Source organism: Hippocampus zosterae, chromosome 9, assembly GCF_025434085.1.
Source record: "Hippocampus zosterae strain Florida chromosome 9, ASM2543408v3, whole genome shotgun sequence".
NCBI lineage: Eukaryota > Metazoa > Chordata > Actinopteri > Syngnathiformes > Syngnathidae > Hippocampus > Hippocampus zosterae.
In genome coordinates, this window is record NC_067459.1 from 319,680 (window position 1) to 334,121 (window position 14,442).

Consider the following 14,442-nt stretch of genomic DNA (forward strand, 5'->3'; position numbering starts at 1 on the left):
GGTCATTTTGACACTTACTAGTGAACATGTAAGGCCATAAATGTGCCCACTAGTTCACTAGTAAGATCATTTTGACGCTTACTAGTGAACATGTAAGGCCATAAATGTGCCCACTAGTTCACTAGTAAGATCATTTTGAGGCTTACTAGTTGAGATGTAAGCCACAAAACGCTCACTAATTCACTAGTAAGGTCATTTTGACGCTTACTATTGAACATGTAAGCCAAAAAACGACCACTAGTTCATTAGTAAGATCATTTTGAGGCTTACTTGTTGACATGTAAGCCGCAAAACGCCCACTAGTTCACTCGTAAGATCATTTTGAGGCTTACGAGTTGACATGTAAGCCACAAAACGCTCAACAATTCACTAGTAAGGTCATTTTGACGCTTACTAGTGAACATGTAAGCCACAAAACACCCACTAGTTCATTAGTAAGATCATTTTGAGGCTTACTTGTTGACATGTAAGCCACAAAACACCCACTAGTTCATTAGTAAGATCATTTTGAGGCTTACTAGTTGACATGCAAGCCGCAAAACGCCCACTAGTTCACTAGTAAGATCATTTTGACGCTTACTCGTGAACATGTAAGCCACAAAACGCCCACTAGTTCACAAGTAAGATCATTTTGAGGCTTACTAGTGAACATATGAGGCCATAAATGTGCCCACTAGTTCACTAGTAAGATCATTTTGAGGTTTACTAGTTGACATGTAAGCCACAAAATCCCCACTAGTTCACTAGTAAGATCATTTTGAGGCTTACTAGTTGACATGTAAGCCGCAAAACGCCCACTAGTTCACTGGTAAGATCATTTTGAGGCTTACTAGTGAACATGTAAGGCCATAAATGTGCCCACTAGTTCACTAGTAAGATCATTTTGACGCTTACTAGTGAACATGTAAGGCCATAAATGTGCCCACTAGTTCACTAGTAAGATCATTTTGAGGCTTACTATTTGATATGTAAGCCACAAAACGCCCACTAGTTCACTAGTAAGATCATTTGAGGCTTACTAATGAACATGTAAGCCACAAAACGCCCACTAGTTCACTAGTAAGATAATTTTACGCTTACTAGTGAACATGTAAGCCACAAAACGCTCACTAGTTCACTGGTAAGGTCATTGTGATGCTTACTAGTGAACATGTAAGCCACAAAAGAACCCACTAGTTCACTAGTAAGATCATTTTGAGGCTTACTAGTGAACATGTAAGGCCATAAATGTGCCCACTAGTTTACTAGTAAGATCATTTTGACACTTACTAGTGAACATGTAAGGCCATAAATGTGCCCACTAGTTCACTAGTAAGATCATTTTGAGGCTTACTGGTTGACATGTAAGCCACAAAACGCTCACTAATTCACTAGTAAGGTAATTTTGACGCTTACTAGTGAACATGTAAGCCACAAAACGCTCACTAGTTCACTAGTAAGGTAATTTCGACGCTTACTAGTGAAAATGTAAGCCACAAAACGCCCACTAGTTCATTAGTAAGATCATTTTGAGGCTTACTTGTTGACATGCAAGCCGCAAAATGCCCACTAGTTCACTAGTAAGATCATTTTGACGCTTACTAGTGAATATGTAAGGCCATAAATGTGCCCACTAGTTCACTAGTAAGATCATTTTGAGGCTTACTAGTTGACATGTAAGCCACAAAATGCCCACTAGCTCACTAGTAAGATCATTTTGACGCTTATTAGTGAACATGTAAGGCCATAAATGTGCCCACTAGTTCACTAGTAAGATCATTTTGAGGCTTACTAGTGAACATATAAGGCCATAAATGTGCCCACTAGTTCATTAGTAAGATCATTTTGAGGCTTACTAGTTGACAGGTAAGCCGCAAAACGCCCACCAGTTCACTGGTAAGATCATTTTGACGCTTACTAGTGAACATGTAAGCCACAAAACGCTCACTAGTTCACTAGTAAGGTCATTTTGACGCTTACTAGTGAACATGTAAGGCACAAAACACACACTAGTTAACTAGGAAGGTCATTTTGACACTTACTAGTGAACATGTAATCCACAAAACGCCCACTAGTTCACTAGTAAGATCATTTTGAGGCTTACTAGTTGACATGTAAGCCACAAAACGCCCCTTAGCTCACTCGTAAGATCATTTTGAGGCTTACTAGTGAACATGTAAGCCACAAAACGCTCACTAGTTCACTAGTAAGGTCATTTTGACGCTTACTCGTGAACATGTAAGCCACAAATTGTCACTAGTTCACTAGTAAGGTCATTTTCACGCTTACTAGTGAACATGTAAGGCCATAAACTTGCCCACTAGTTTACTAGTAAGATCATTTTGACGCTTACTAGTGAACATGTAAGGCCATAAATGTGCCCACTAGTTCACTAGTAAGATCATTTTGAGGCTTGCTAGTTGACATGTAAGCCGCAAAACACCCACTAGTTCACTAGTAAGTTCATTTGGAGGCATACTAGTGAAGATGTAAGCCACAAAACGCCCACTAGTTCACTAGTAAGATCATTTTGAGGCTTACTAGTTGACATGTAAGCCACAAAACGCCCCTTAGCTCACTCCTAAGATCATTTTGAGGCTTACTAGTGAACATGTAAGCCACAAAACGCTCACTAGTTCACTAGTAAGGTCAGTTTGACGCTTACTAGTTAACATGTAAGCCACAAAACGCCCACTAGTTCACGAGTAAGATCATTTTTAGGCTTATTTGTTGACATGTAAGCCGCAAAACGCCCACTAGTTAACTCGTAAGATCATTTTGAGGCTTACTAGTGAACATGTAAGGCCATAAATGTGCCCACTAGTTCACTAGTAAGATCATTTTGAGGCTTACTAGTGAACATGTAAGCCACAAAACGCCCACTAGTTCACTAGTAAGATCATTTTGAGGCTTACTAGTTGAGATGTAAGCCACAAAACGCTCACTAATTCACTAGTAATGTCATTTTGACACTTAGTAGTGAACATGTAAGCCACAAAACCCCCACTAGTTCATTAGTAAGATCATTTTGAGACTTACTTGTTGACATGCAAGCCGCAAAACGCCCACTAGTTCACTAGTAAGATCATTTTGACGCTTACTAGTGAACATGTAAGGCCATAAATGTGCCCACTAATTCACTAGTAATGTCATTTTGACACTTAGTAGTGAACATGTAAGCCACAAAACCCCCACTAGTTCATTAGTAAGATCATTTTGAGGCTTACTTGTTGACATGTAAGCCGCAAAACGCCCACTAGTTCACTCGTAAGATCATTTTGAGGCTTACTAGTTGACATGTAAGCCACAAAACGCTCAACAATTCACTAGTAAGGTCATTTTGACGCTTACTAGTGAACATGTAAGCCACAAAACGCCCACTAGTTCATTAGTAAGATCATTTTGACACTTACTCGTGAACATGTAATCCACAAAACGCCCACTAGTTCACTAGTAAGATCATTTTGAGGCTTACTAGTTGACATGTAAGCCACAAAATCCCCACTAGTTCACTAGTAAGATCATTTTGACGCTTACTCGTGAACATGTAAGCCAAAAAACGCCCACTACTTCATTAGTAAGATCCTTTTGAGGCTTACTTGTTGACATGTAAGCCACAAAACGCCCAATAGTTCACTAGTAAGATCATTTTGACGCTTATTTATGAACATGTCAGCCACAAAACGCTCACTCGTTCACTAGTAAGATCATTTTGACGCTTACTAGTGAACATGTAAGCCACAAAACGCCCACTAGTTCACTAGTAAGGTCATTTTGACGCTTACTAGTGAACATGTAAGCCACAAAACGCCCACTAGTTCACTAGTAAGATCATTTTGACGCTTACTAGTGAACATGTAAGGCCATAAATGTGCCCACTAGTTCACTAGTAAGTTCATTTTGAGGCTTACTAGTTGACATGTAAGCCACACATCGCCTACTAGTTCACTAGTAAGATCATTTTGAGGCTTACTAGTGAACATGTAAGCCACAAAACGCCCAGAGTGGTGGTGGTTTTGTCTGCGTTGAGTGTGAGTTGGTTCTGTTTTGTCCAGTTGTATATGTCGTGGAGATATTTTTGTACTTGTTGTTGTGCCTGTTGTGGTTTGACATGTGTGGATAGAATGGTGATGTCGTCTGCATATGTAACTGTGTGTACATTTGGAGGTGGTTGTGGTAAGTCTGCCATGTATATGTTGAATAGTGTTGGTGAAAGTACTCCCCCCTGTGGTACCCCCGTTTTCGTGTTTCTGTGTTCTGATGTTTCCCCCCGGTATTGAGTGTATTGTCTGCGTCCCCTTATGTAGTTGAAGATGTATTTGATGATGATGTTTGGGGTGTTAGTGTTGTTGAGTTTGTTTGTGAGTGTGTGTAGGTTTACCGTGTCTTACTAGTGGCAACTGTTCGTTGTGGTGGTTTTTGTTGATTGAAACCTGTGGCTATGATGTTGTGTATGTGGTGTAGTGCTGTGGTTGTGGAGTGTTGTTTTCGGATGCCGTGTTGGTGAGAGGGTAGTTGAGTGTTGTTGGTAATGAAGGGTAGTATTACCTTTTCCATTGTTTTGGCTATTGGGCTGAGTAGTGCTATTGGTCTGTAAGATGGGCCGAGTGCGTGGTTTTTGTTGGGTTTTGGTATTGGGATTATTTTTGCAGTCTTCCATATTGCGGGGATGGTGTTGGTGTTGAGTGATGTGTTGTAAGTGTGTGTGAGTAGTGTTTTGGGGCCTAGGTGTTTCAGATGTCTGATGTTTATGTTGTCTGGGCCTGTGGAGTTGTTGCTTTTGGAGCGTTGTAGTGCTTGTATGACTTGTTGTTCTGTGATGGTTATGGGCGTGGTGTTGAGTTTTCGTATTTTGCATTGTAGTTGTCTGTATGTTCTGTTGGTTTTGTGTTGTATTATGTTGGTGAATTGTTTGTTGAAAGCTCGTGCTTTCTGTTTGTTGGATATTGCCGTGTGTTGTCCGAACTGTATTGTGGTGTTTTCTGGTGCTTTTTGTTCTTTGTTAGATAGTCTTGTTACTGTGTTCCAGAGTATGTATTGTTTGTGTCTGTGGTTCCATGCATCCGTTAAGTGTTCTTTCCATAGCTCTTGTTTGTGTTTTTGGATTTGTTTGTCTATTTCTTTGTTTAGGTCTGTGATGCGTGGGTCTTGGTGGTTTTGTTGTCTGATGTCGTTTCTTTGGCTGATGAGTGTTCTGATGTGTTGTGGTAGGAGAAGTGATTTGCTTTTTATTTTTCCGTGGGGTATGTGGTGTTTGTCTGCTGTAAGTATGAGGTTTGTGAGCATGGTGTTGGCTGTGTGGATGTTGTCAGGTATGGTTATGTTCTCCAGTGCTGATTCTATTTCAGAGGTGTATCCTTCCCAGTCTGCTTTCCTGTAATTTGTGTAAGTTTGAAGGTGTTGTTGTAGGCGGAAAGGAGCACGCGTGTTGTGTGTGATTTTGATAGGAAGGTGGTCTGAACTGAGTGCGTGTATTGTGGTCCATGTTGTTCTGTTTGTGATGCTGTTGCTGGCTGTTGTGATGTCCGGTGATGTTGGTTGTTGGTTGATGTTTGTAGGTTTTCTGGTAGGTGTGTTTGCGTTTAGAGTGATTTGTTGGGAGTTCTGTAGTATGTCTGCAATGAGGGTGCCTCTGTGGTCGTCGTAGGGAGAGTGCCATTGTGTTGAGTGAGCGTTGATGTCTGCGGTTAGAATGGTGTTGTTCAGCGAGTTTATGTATTGGAAGGTGTTGGTGATGTCTGTGTCTTCTGTGGCGTGGTCTGGTCGGGTGGTATCTCTGGGGGGTATATACATGTTGCATATGTGTAGTCTTTTGTGGTTGGTTATGTGAATCTTTACGGTTTGAATTTCTGTAGTGTTGGTGTTAATGTTGTTGGGGATGTTCATGGGAGTGAATGTGACTGATTTGTGAATGTATGTGAGCAGTCCTCCTCCTCCCTTGTGTTCTCTGTCTTTCCTAATGCTGGTGTAGTTGGTGAGACGAGGTGTGTTGTGTTGTTTTTCTAGTTTGGTTTCTTGTATGGTGATGATGTCTGCGTGCTGTTGTGAGGCGAGTTCTTCTAGTTCTGTTTTCTTGTTTTGGATGCCGTTGATGTTTATTTGTAGTATGGTCAGTGTGTGTTTGTTGTTTTTGTTGGTGGGTGTTGTTCTTTGTGGGTTGTTCGGGGGTTGTGGTGTTGGGGTGTTTGTTGTTTGCGTGTGTGTTCTGCATGTCCACGTGTTTGTGTATTGGCGGGTGGTGATGCGGGAGCAATGTCTGTGTATCCAGTGTGTGTGTGTTGAGTTGCATCTGAGTGAGGTTTGTCTGCGTGTGATGATTCTATTGCAGCTATTGCAGGTCCAGGTTTGGGGGGGTGGTCTTGTGTTTGTTGTATCTCTGTTGGAGTTGTCTGTCCGTGTTGCGTTTGAGGGTAGTGTTGGTGAGGCGAGTGTGTTGTTTTGGTCTGTTTGTGCTCTGCTGCCTGTTGGTGTCCTACGAGGTGTTGTTGTTCGTGGTGGTGTTTTGGGATGTAGTCTGCATTTCCATGTTATGTTGTATTGTCTAGTGTTTATGTTTGTGCAATGTTTGTGTACCCAGTGTGGTGTGTGGTGGTTGCATCTGAAGGATGTCTGTCTTCTTGTAATCTGTTGTGTGCAAATGTCGCATGTCCAGGTAGTTTGTTGTGTGTGTGTTTGTTGCGTGCGTGAGAGTGTCTGTGTGGGCCCCGGATTTGTCTCTATGTCCCCCGCCTGGAGCAAAAGGTCCGCCCGCCACCCTGCCAGGTTCAGGGGGCGGTTAGCCGAAAAAAAAAAAAAACGGCCGTAAGGGCACCCCGTTCGGGGTGCAGGGATTGGTTCCTTGATTTGTCCCCCCGTTCGGGGGGAACCCTCCAACTGCGAGTAAGCCAAGGAGTTTGGAGGTACAGCAGGTTGACAGCAGTGTGATCGAGCAGATTAGATAGAGTAGAATTTGAATGGGGCTTCACTGATTTATTTCATACAATTCATATCTAAAACACAGTTGAAAAATATTTGATTGTTAAAATATTTAAATACAAGAACTATATCAAGAAATTAACAAAACATAGTTTTTTTAGTTAGGAGAAAAGTCTAAAAACATATCACAAATGACAAACGTTGTGCCTCTCCTCCTCCTGTTCTTCAATGAAGCTGATCACCCTCCAGCTCCCATTAGAAACATCGTGCTGCTGAAGGTGTGCCGGCAGAATGGTTGTGATACAGGAGGTGCTGTGGACTCTCCCAGAAACGAGGACCTAGTTTAGTTGTAGATCCAGTAAAACATAGTGCAAATGTGACATTATTTATAATGCACAGTTACAGTCTTGTGAATATTAAAAAATGTACTTCATGTAATGCAGGAAGCGAATATTTCAAACGAACTAAGGCAGCAAACAGTAAGAGCAAAATCGTGTTCCAAACATTAACTCTTTTTTTAAATGTCAATTAGCTTGTGAGTAATAAGACAAAATGTGACTGTCAGACAGAGAACTGTCAGAGCAAACGGCAGATTTTAGAAAGTCCTGCCGAAATAAATCTGCACCCGACTGCGACTGTCAGCGTTGAACTGCCGCCATTGCTGTCAAAGTCAGACACATCTCCAAAATTGTTGGAGCAAATTTTTAAGCAGGCTTCATCTTGATAAATTGACCACGTATTTGACATTTACACCATAACGTTACCGCCTAAAATAATCGTAAAACAAAATTTTGTGTAACAACAAGAGTAATATGTACCCCAAAAGCTTTCAAAGCGTCTGAAAGTTTTCTCCTCCGTTTTTGTTGGGGCTTGGCTCGAAATGCATCATGATTGGCCGCCCGAAGTCCACGTGTCTGTCGGACGTGCTCTCATTGGTCTACAATACCATCACGGATGAATAAATACTCAAAGGGCTTGCCAGGCAAGCCCTTTGAACCCTTTAAATACTCAATGGGCTTGCCTGGCAAGCCCTTTGAGTATTTATTCCATATTGCCCACTAGTTCACTAGTAAGGTCATTTTGACGCTTACTAGTGAACATGTAAGGCCATAAATGTGCCCACTAGTTCACTAGTAAGATCATTTTGAGGCTTACTAGTTGACATGTAAGCCACAAAACGCCCGCTAGTTCACTAGTAAGATAATTTTGAGGCTTCTAGTGAACATGTAAGCCACAGAACGCCCACTAGTTCACTAGTAAGATCATTTTGACGCTTACTAGTGAACATGTAAGCCACAAAACGCTCACTAGTTCACTAGTAAGGTCATTTTGACGCTTACTAGTGAACATGTAAGCCACAAAACGCTCACTGGTTCACTAGTAAGGTAATTTTGACGCTTACTAGTGAACATGTAAGCCACAAAACGCCCACTAGTTCCCTAGTAAGATCATTTTGACGCTTATTTATGAACATGTCAGCCACAAAACGCTCACTCGTTCACTAGTAAGATCATTTTGACGCTAACTAGTGAACATGTAAGCCACAAAACGCCCACTAGTTCACTAGTAAGGTCATTTTGACGCTTACTAGTGAACATGTAAGCCACAAAACGCCCACTAGTTCACTAGTAAGATCATTTTGACGCTTACTAGTGAACATGTAAGGCCATAAATGTGCCCACTAGTTCACTAGTAAGTTCATTTTGAGGCTTACTAGTTGACATGTAAGCCACACATCGCCTACTAGTTCACTAGTAAGATCATTTTGAGGCTTACTAGTGAACATGTAAGCCACAAAACGCCCAATAGTTCACTAGTAAGATCATTTTGACGCTTACTAGTGAACATGTAAGCCACAAAACGCTCACTAGTTTACTAGTAAGGTCATTTTGACGCTTACTAGTTGACATGTAAGCCGATAAACGCCCACTAGTTCACTCGTAAGATCATTTTGAGGCTTACTCATTGACATGTAAGCCGCAAAACGCCCACTAGTTCACTAGTAAGGTCATTTTGAGGCACATGTTAGTAATTCAACTTTGTTGTTTGATTTGCACCGAGTTAAGAAAATGTGGTATTCCTCTCCATGATATCATCGTTTAGATCCTGATCGTAACTCTTCGAGCAGCCTTCCCCAACGTGATCCGCTTCTGCTGCTGTGTGGCCGTCATATATTTGGGCTACTGCTTCTGCGGCTGTATTGTGCTGGGACCGTACCATGTGAAGGTACCGCATCGATAAGTCAACCTTACTTTTAAGTACTGTCGAGCCTCAATTTAATGGACTACATCGAAGTGCTTTTTTTGTAGCTTTGAAACACCCAGTAGAGAACAAGCATTGTTTTGGACTTCTTTTGGAGCCTAAAAATCCCCAGTACACGACAACTTTACTTATGTAAAGTTTTTTTTTTTTTTTTTTTAAAGAAGAAAAAAAAAAGTTTGAAACTGATTTTTTAAAGTTCATTCAAACTTGCTGAGGGGGCGGATAATGCTTCCTGCGCCTTGATACGGGCAATTCCACAGCAAAAATACGTGCAATTCCACTCTTTTATGAATGCACTTCTTTTATGAATCGATGACATTGATAAGGGTTGTGAAAAAAAAAACTGAGCTGCAACAAAAATATTTTCAAAAGGACTACTAGTGCCTGATTTAAAAAGAAAAAAGCTATTAGTAGAGAGAACATGCGCCTGTTGAGCTGCATGCTTACAGCACTGCTAAGCTATTGTTTCTGCTTTGATGAGACAGTCGGCCCAGCCAACATGGCCGCCACATTGACTCGCATTTTAGCCTGCTCTAGTCTACTGTAACCCAACAACAAAATGAAGCTACGCTCTGAGTCGCCGAACGGTCTGAGTGCACCAGCGCCCGCTCGGAGTACTTGGGCCTACTACGCAACTATTTTTAATGTTGGTCATTTTGGTGCCACTTGGAGAGCTAAGTATTTTTCTTAAGTGTGGCACTTGGTGTAAAATGTTTGCCAACCTCAGGTGTGAAGAGATTTACTGTTTTCAGATCATGTTAAGAAGTGTTTTATTAGACTGTATCCTTGTGCTACAGTTCCGCTCCCTATCCATGGTGTCGGAATGCCTCTTCTCCCTCATCAATGGCGACGACATGTTCGTGACCTTCTCAGGAATGCAGGAGAGCAGCACTCTGGTGTGGCTCTTCAGCCAAGTGTACCTGTACACCTTCATCTCGCTCTTCATCTACATGGTGCTGTCGCTCTTCATCGCGCTCATCACCGGAGCCTACGAGGCCATCAAGGTAGGCCAGCAAACCCGACCTTTTTTTGTCTTAAAGCAGGTGTGCCCATTAGGTAGATCCTTATCTACCGGTAGATCTAAGACGGGTCCCAAGTAGATCCGAGGAGTGTCGAGAAGAAAAAAAACAAACAACCATTTGTTTGTCTTTGTACATGTTAGTAATATATTTTTGTGTTAATATACACTGCACACTAATCATCTTATCAGTCTCATTTTCACAAAAAAAATATATTTAAAAAATAAAATAAAGCAGGTAAATCTTAAATTCGCGCGTGTGTGTGTGCGCGCGTGCGCACGCCGGTAAGGGTAGATCCCGTGAGGTTAGTTGATCGAAAAGTAGATCTTCGATCCAAAATGTAGGTTTTCTAGCCTCTATTCCAGGGTTGTCAAACATACGGTACACGGGCCGGAACCGGCCCCCAAGGCAGTTCGATCAGGCCCGCAGGATCATTTAAAAGTGGAAAAATCCATAAAATGAATGAATATTTTTTTACAAGGTGCAATTCGTGGAGTATCCGCTGGCGGATACACTGTTTGATCAGAGTACAAGTCAACATTGTTTTGATCAGAGAAGAAGACAATAGCAGTCTCAGTCTGTCACTGAGACAGACCCAACACAGCAGACGCTATCAAGGACGTGTGAATACTTTATTCTTTACACATTTAATAGCACTCTCCTCAGTTTGTAAGGTGTAGGCAGGGATTCTATTTAGATTTTATATGCGCATGTGTAAATTGTTTAAAAACAAAAATTCTTTATGAACCCAGTTTAATCTGAAAATGCATTATGATATTTTTCAATACCAATTACGTTTTGTGCCTTTGTACAATCAGTTGGATCATATATGTGAATGATAAAAGTAAATTGCACATTTGTTTAAGGAAATCTAAGGTGCTTCATGAAATGTTTTGTAAAAGATACGTTTATTACATTTCCCTAATGTTCTTGTGCTTCTTTGACCAAAACAAAGAAAAGACATTATTTTGGTTATTTATCGCGGAGTATGGTACAATTTTATTGGTCCGGCCCAGTTGACATCTACAGAGACCGTATGTGGCCCACAATGTGAAATGAGTTTGAAACCCCTGCTCTATTCTGTTTTAACTACTTTCAGATGATTTAGGTTTGGGCATCGATCACGGAGAATTGAGTGGCATCCGGCTCTGGAAACCGAATGTAAATGTCAAACTTTTATATGTTGTCGTACAGCATCAGACCCAGGAGCCCATTCACATCACAGACCTGCATGCTTTCATAGCTGAGTGCACCGATGCGCCAAACTCCGGCAAGTTCAGGGGCCTGGAGACATCGCCGTGCTCCTTTTTCTGCTGCTGTGACAGGTAATGCAATACTTTTTCTGTTTGTTTGGGGGTGGGGGGGTTGTAGTGAGTCCTATAAAATCAGAAATGCAACTGTGATATAAATAAGTAGTAGTGGCTTCGCTGTTGTGGTTGCTCAGTACACAATGGCTAAAGTGACAATTGAAATGAATAACAAAATAGAACATGAAGTAACTTCCTGCATGAGGTTGCGGGCAAGCCCTGCCGCAAATTGCGAATATTTGCAAATTACTGTCACACTCTCCTTACAAAAGGGTGTGTAACCATTTATATTGTAAATGCCACAAAATGGCGGCATCTTAAGTACTCTGAATGTGAATCTCAAAATAGACACACTGATTACATAAAGCAGGGGTCCCCAAACTTTTTCCTGTGAGGGCCACATAACTTTTCCCTTCTCTGATGGGGGGCCGGTGCCAGTTTATAAAAAAGTGTGACGATCGTAGGGGAGCTAAAATTTTTTTTATTGTTTTCCAGAAAAGCCACACATAACCAAATAACCCTTTCCAGGTTCTTTACAGAAAAAAGTCAGGAAACAAATAATAACACTAACACAAAAACAGGAAATAAATAATAACTAAATAACTCTCTCTGGGTTCTTCATAGAAAAAAAGCCATGGAACATTGTCACGTTGTACCTGAAGAGACAGAGTAATCGCTTCGTGTATAACCAAATAACTGAAAGTCGATCCCCGAAATAGCAGACACAGAAAGAGGTTTGTCAGAGAACAAAAGGAGTCTTTAATACAAACACAAAATTACCCGACCGGGAGAATAACAAAAAGTGCTGGTCAAAATAAGGACCAGGGATAAAATAAAGAGAACAACCGAAAACGCTTGCGGAAAAAATAGCAAGGAGGGTCTGATTAGACAATACTATAAATTTCACTCGAAAGAGGAATAACGACGCGCAATAATAGCCACAAGGCTAAGAGGCAATGAATAATACGAATAGGAATTGGGCGAGAGAATTTTGGCACGGCGTGGAATACTCCGGCAGTGAGTCAACTGCCAGAGCGCCCAAATAAAGCCCGTGTAATCAATCACAAATCGGTGGCAGGTGTGCAGAAAGCAAGCAAGAAGCCTGCCCCCTGCTGGCAAACACGGGACTTGACAAACATTAACTTTCTTAAACGATAAAAGTTCAGCTCAGTTGTCAGAGCAGAATCTCTCTGACACATGAGCAGTCTCTTAAAGTTCTTGTGTTCCTTCCTTATAATCCTTTTGTAGGTTCCAGTAGGCTTGTAGACACCGCTGTTTGCAGTTTTTTGGGGGCGTTTTTAACAGAGTGACGGGTCATTTTGACCCGAGGACAACAGGAGGGTTAGAGGGCCGGGCCAAATGTACGGGGCCGTAGTTTGGGGACCCCTGACATAAAGCATCAAGCCCACGCATCTAGCATGTAAACAATCGTGAAACCCATGTTCCATAAACAACTGAACTCAGTGGGTGAGTGTAATCAACACAGCCAAAATGCCTTCACATGAGGCTCATCGATACTATTAGCTAGCCTAATGGCCTATTTAACATTTTAACCACAAAGTGATGTGACATCACACACGAACAAACAGAATGATAACATTTTAGGTCATTCAGGAAAATTCTAACTGGCAAATAGAGCGCAAGAGCTGTGAGCAGTTGCATCAGTGAAGAAGCAAAACACTGATCTGCTGTGTTTCCCGTTGACCAGTCCTCAGGGTGCATTCAAATTCCACCAACAAAACAAGATATCTCAAACATCGATGTAAAAATACCACGAATGAACTAAATCAAACAACTACAGTAAGATTCCACCAGGTGGTACCAAAGTATGACTGGTGATACAAAAAGGGGACTTTGGGCTTTCCCCCCTGTCAGAGTCACATCAAACAGCTCTGGATACAATCTGAATACAAACCACCGTCTTGTATTTCCGTCAGGATGACAACATATGAGGACGTCCTGCTGGTGAACTGAGGAAGAATTCGGTTCAACTTACAAGAAGTCCCCTCTGGAACAAGCCTTTTTTTTCCTGGCACTTGACTGAAGGAGGAGGCGTCAATCAGTTGGACCAGGATTTTCCAATGAGGAATGCACGTCATGGATTCATCAGGAACAAGGTGCCTTGTGGGAAGGTGAAAGCACACATATTTATTTAATGGGCCTTGTGTCAGGCCAGCTCAGTGTTTTTTAGATTTTTCATCTTTTTAAAATTTACATTCACAAGAAAATATGTTTCAACCTGCTAGTTTATTAGCAGATTTCAAGCCGATCACTACGCACGAAACTTTGAGGCTGATCCAGTTTGACTGCGGCCTCGGAGGAAATGGCCTCTACACGGTATGCCTGTTAAGTGTTCTCACGTTTGAACCAGAACCATCACTTGAGACTTTTTTTTCCCTACTTTTTGGATTTCAAATTTATACTAAGGAAGAAGGATTACCTCGCTGGACCATAACTCGCTATTTGAAACATTTAATCATCGAAATACTTAAGATAGAGGCATAAACAAGAGAGCAATGGAGAGTATAGCTTATGAAGGGTGCATCCAAATATATAAGGATGTTATGGAAAATGTCATTTATTTCAATGGTTCACTTCAAACCTAATATGCGGTGGATTCACTACAGATAAAGTAGAATTTACTATGATTTTTTTTTTCTCTGACTTTGATGGTTACAGTTTAGAACAAACACACTCGGAAGACATTTTATTTTTGATGTAAAATGGATTCGTTTCATCACTCTGTATCATTTGAGTTTTTAACTTTTTAAATTAAACTCCTGAAATAAATTTGAGATGCACCCGCATTATAAAAAATTTAAAGCCCCAAATTGGGTGTCATTTTTTTTTTATCTATTTTTTTACTTTCTTGTTGAGAATCTCAGGTTGCACTTAGAATAGGCTGCAATAGCATCATATTTTCATTATGGTTGCTCTCATAGATTTTGCATGATGTACTC

At 41.2% G+C, this 14,442-nt stretch overlaps 1 protein-coding gene across 1 annotated transcript; it reads left to right on the plus strand.

Moving 5' to 3' along the window:
- Positions 1-9,099: 9,099 nt before the first annotated feature.
- LOC127607377 (mucolipin-3-like) lies at positions 9,100-14,019 on the plus strand. The gene is made up of 4 exons (XM_052075613.1): positions 9,100-9,120; positions 9,954-10,160; positions 11,370-11,500; positions 13,420-14,019. Exons 2-4 carry the CDS (start codon positions 9,969-9,971, stop codon positions 13,454-13,456), a joined length of 360 nt encoding a protein of 119 aa, XP_051931573.1. The 5' UTR covers positions 9,100-9,120; positions 9,954-9,968; the 3' UTR covers positions 13,457-14,019.
- The last annotated feature ends 423 nt before the right edge of the window (positions 14,020-14,442 follow it).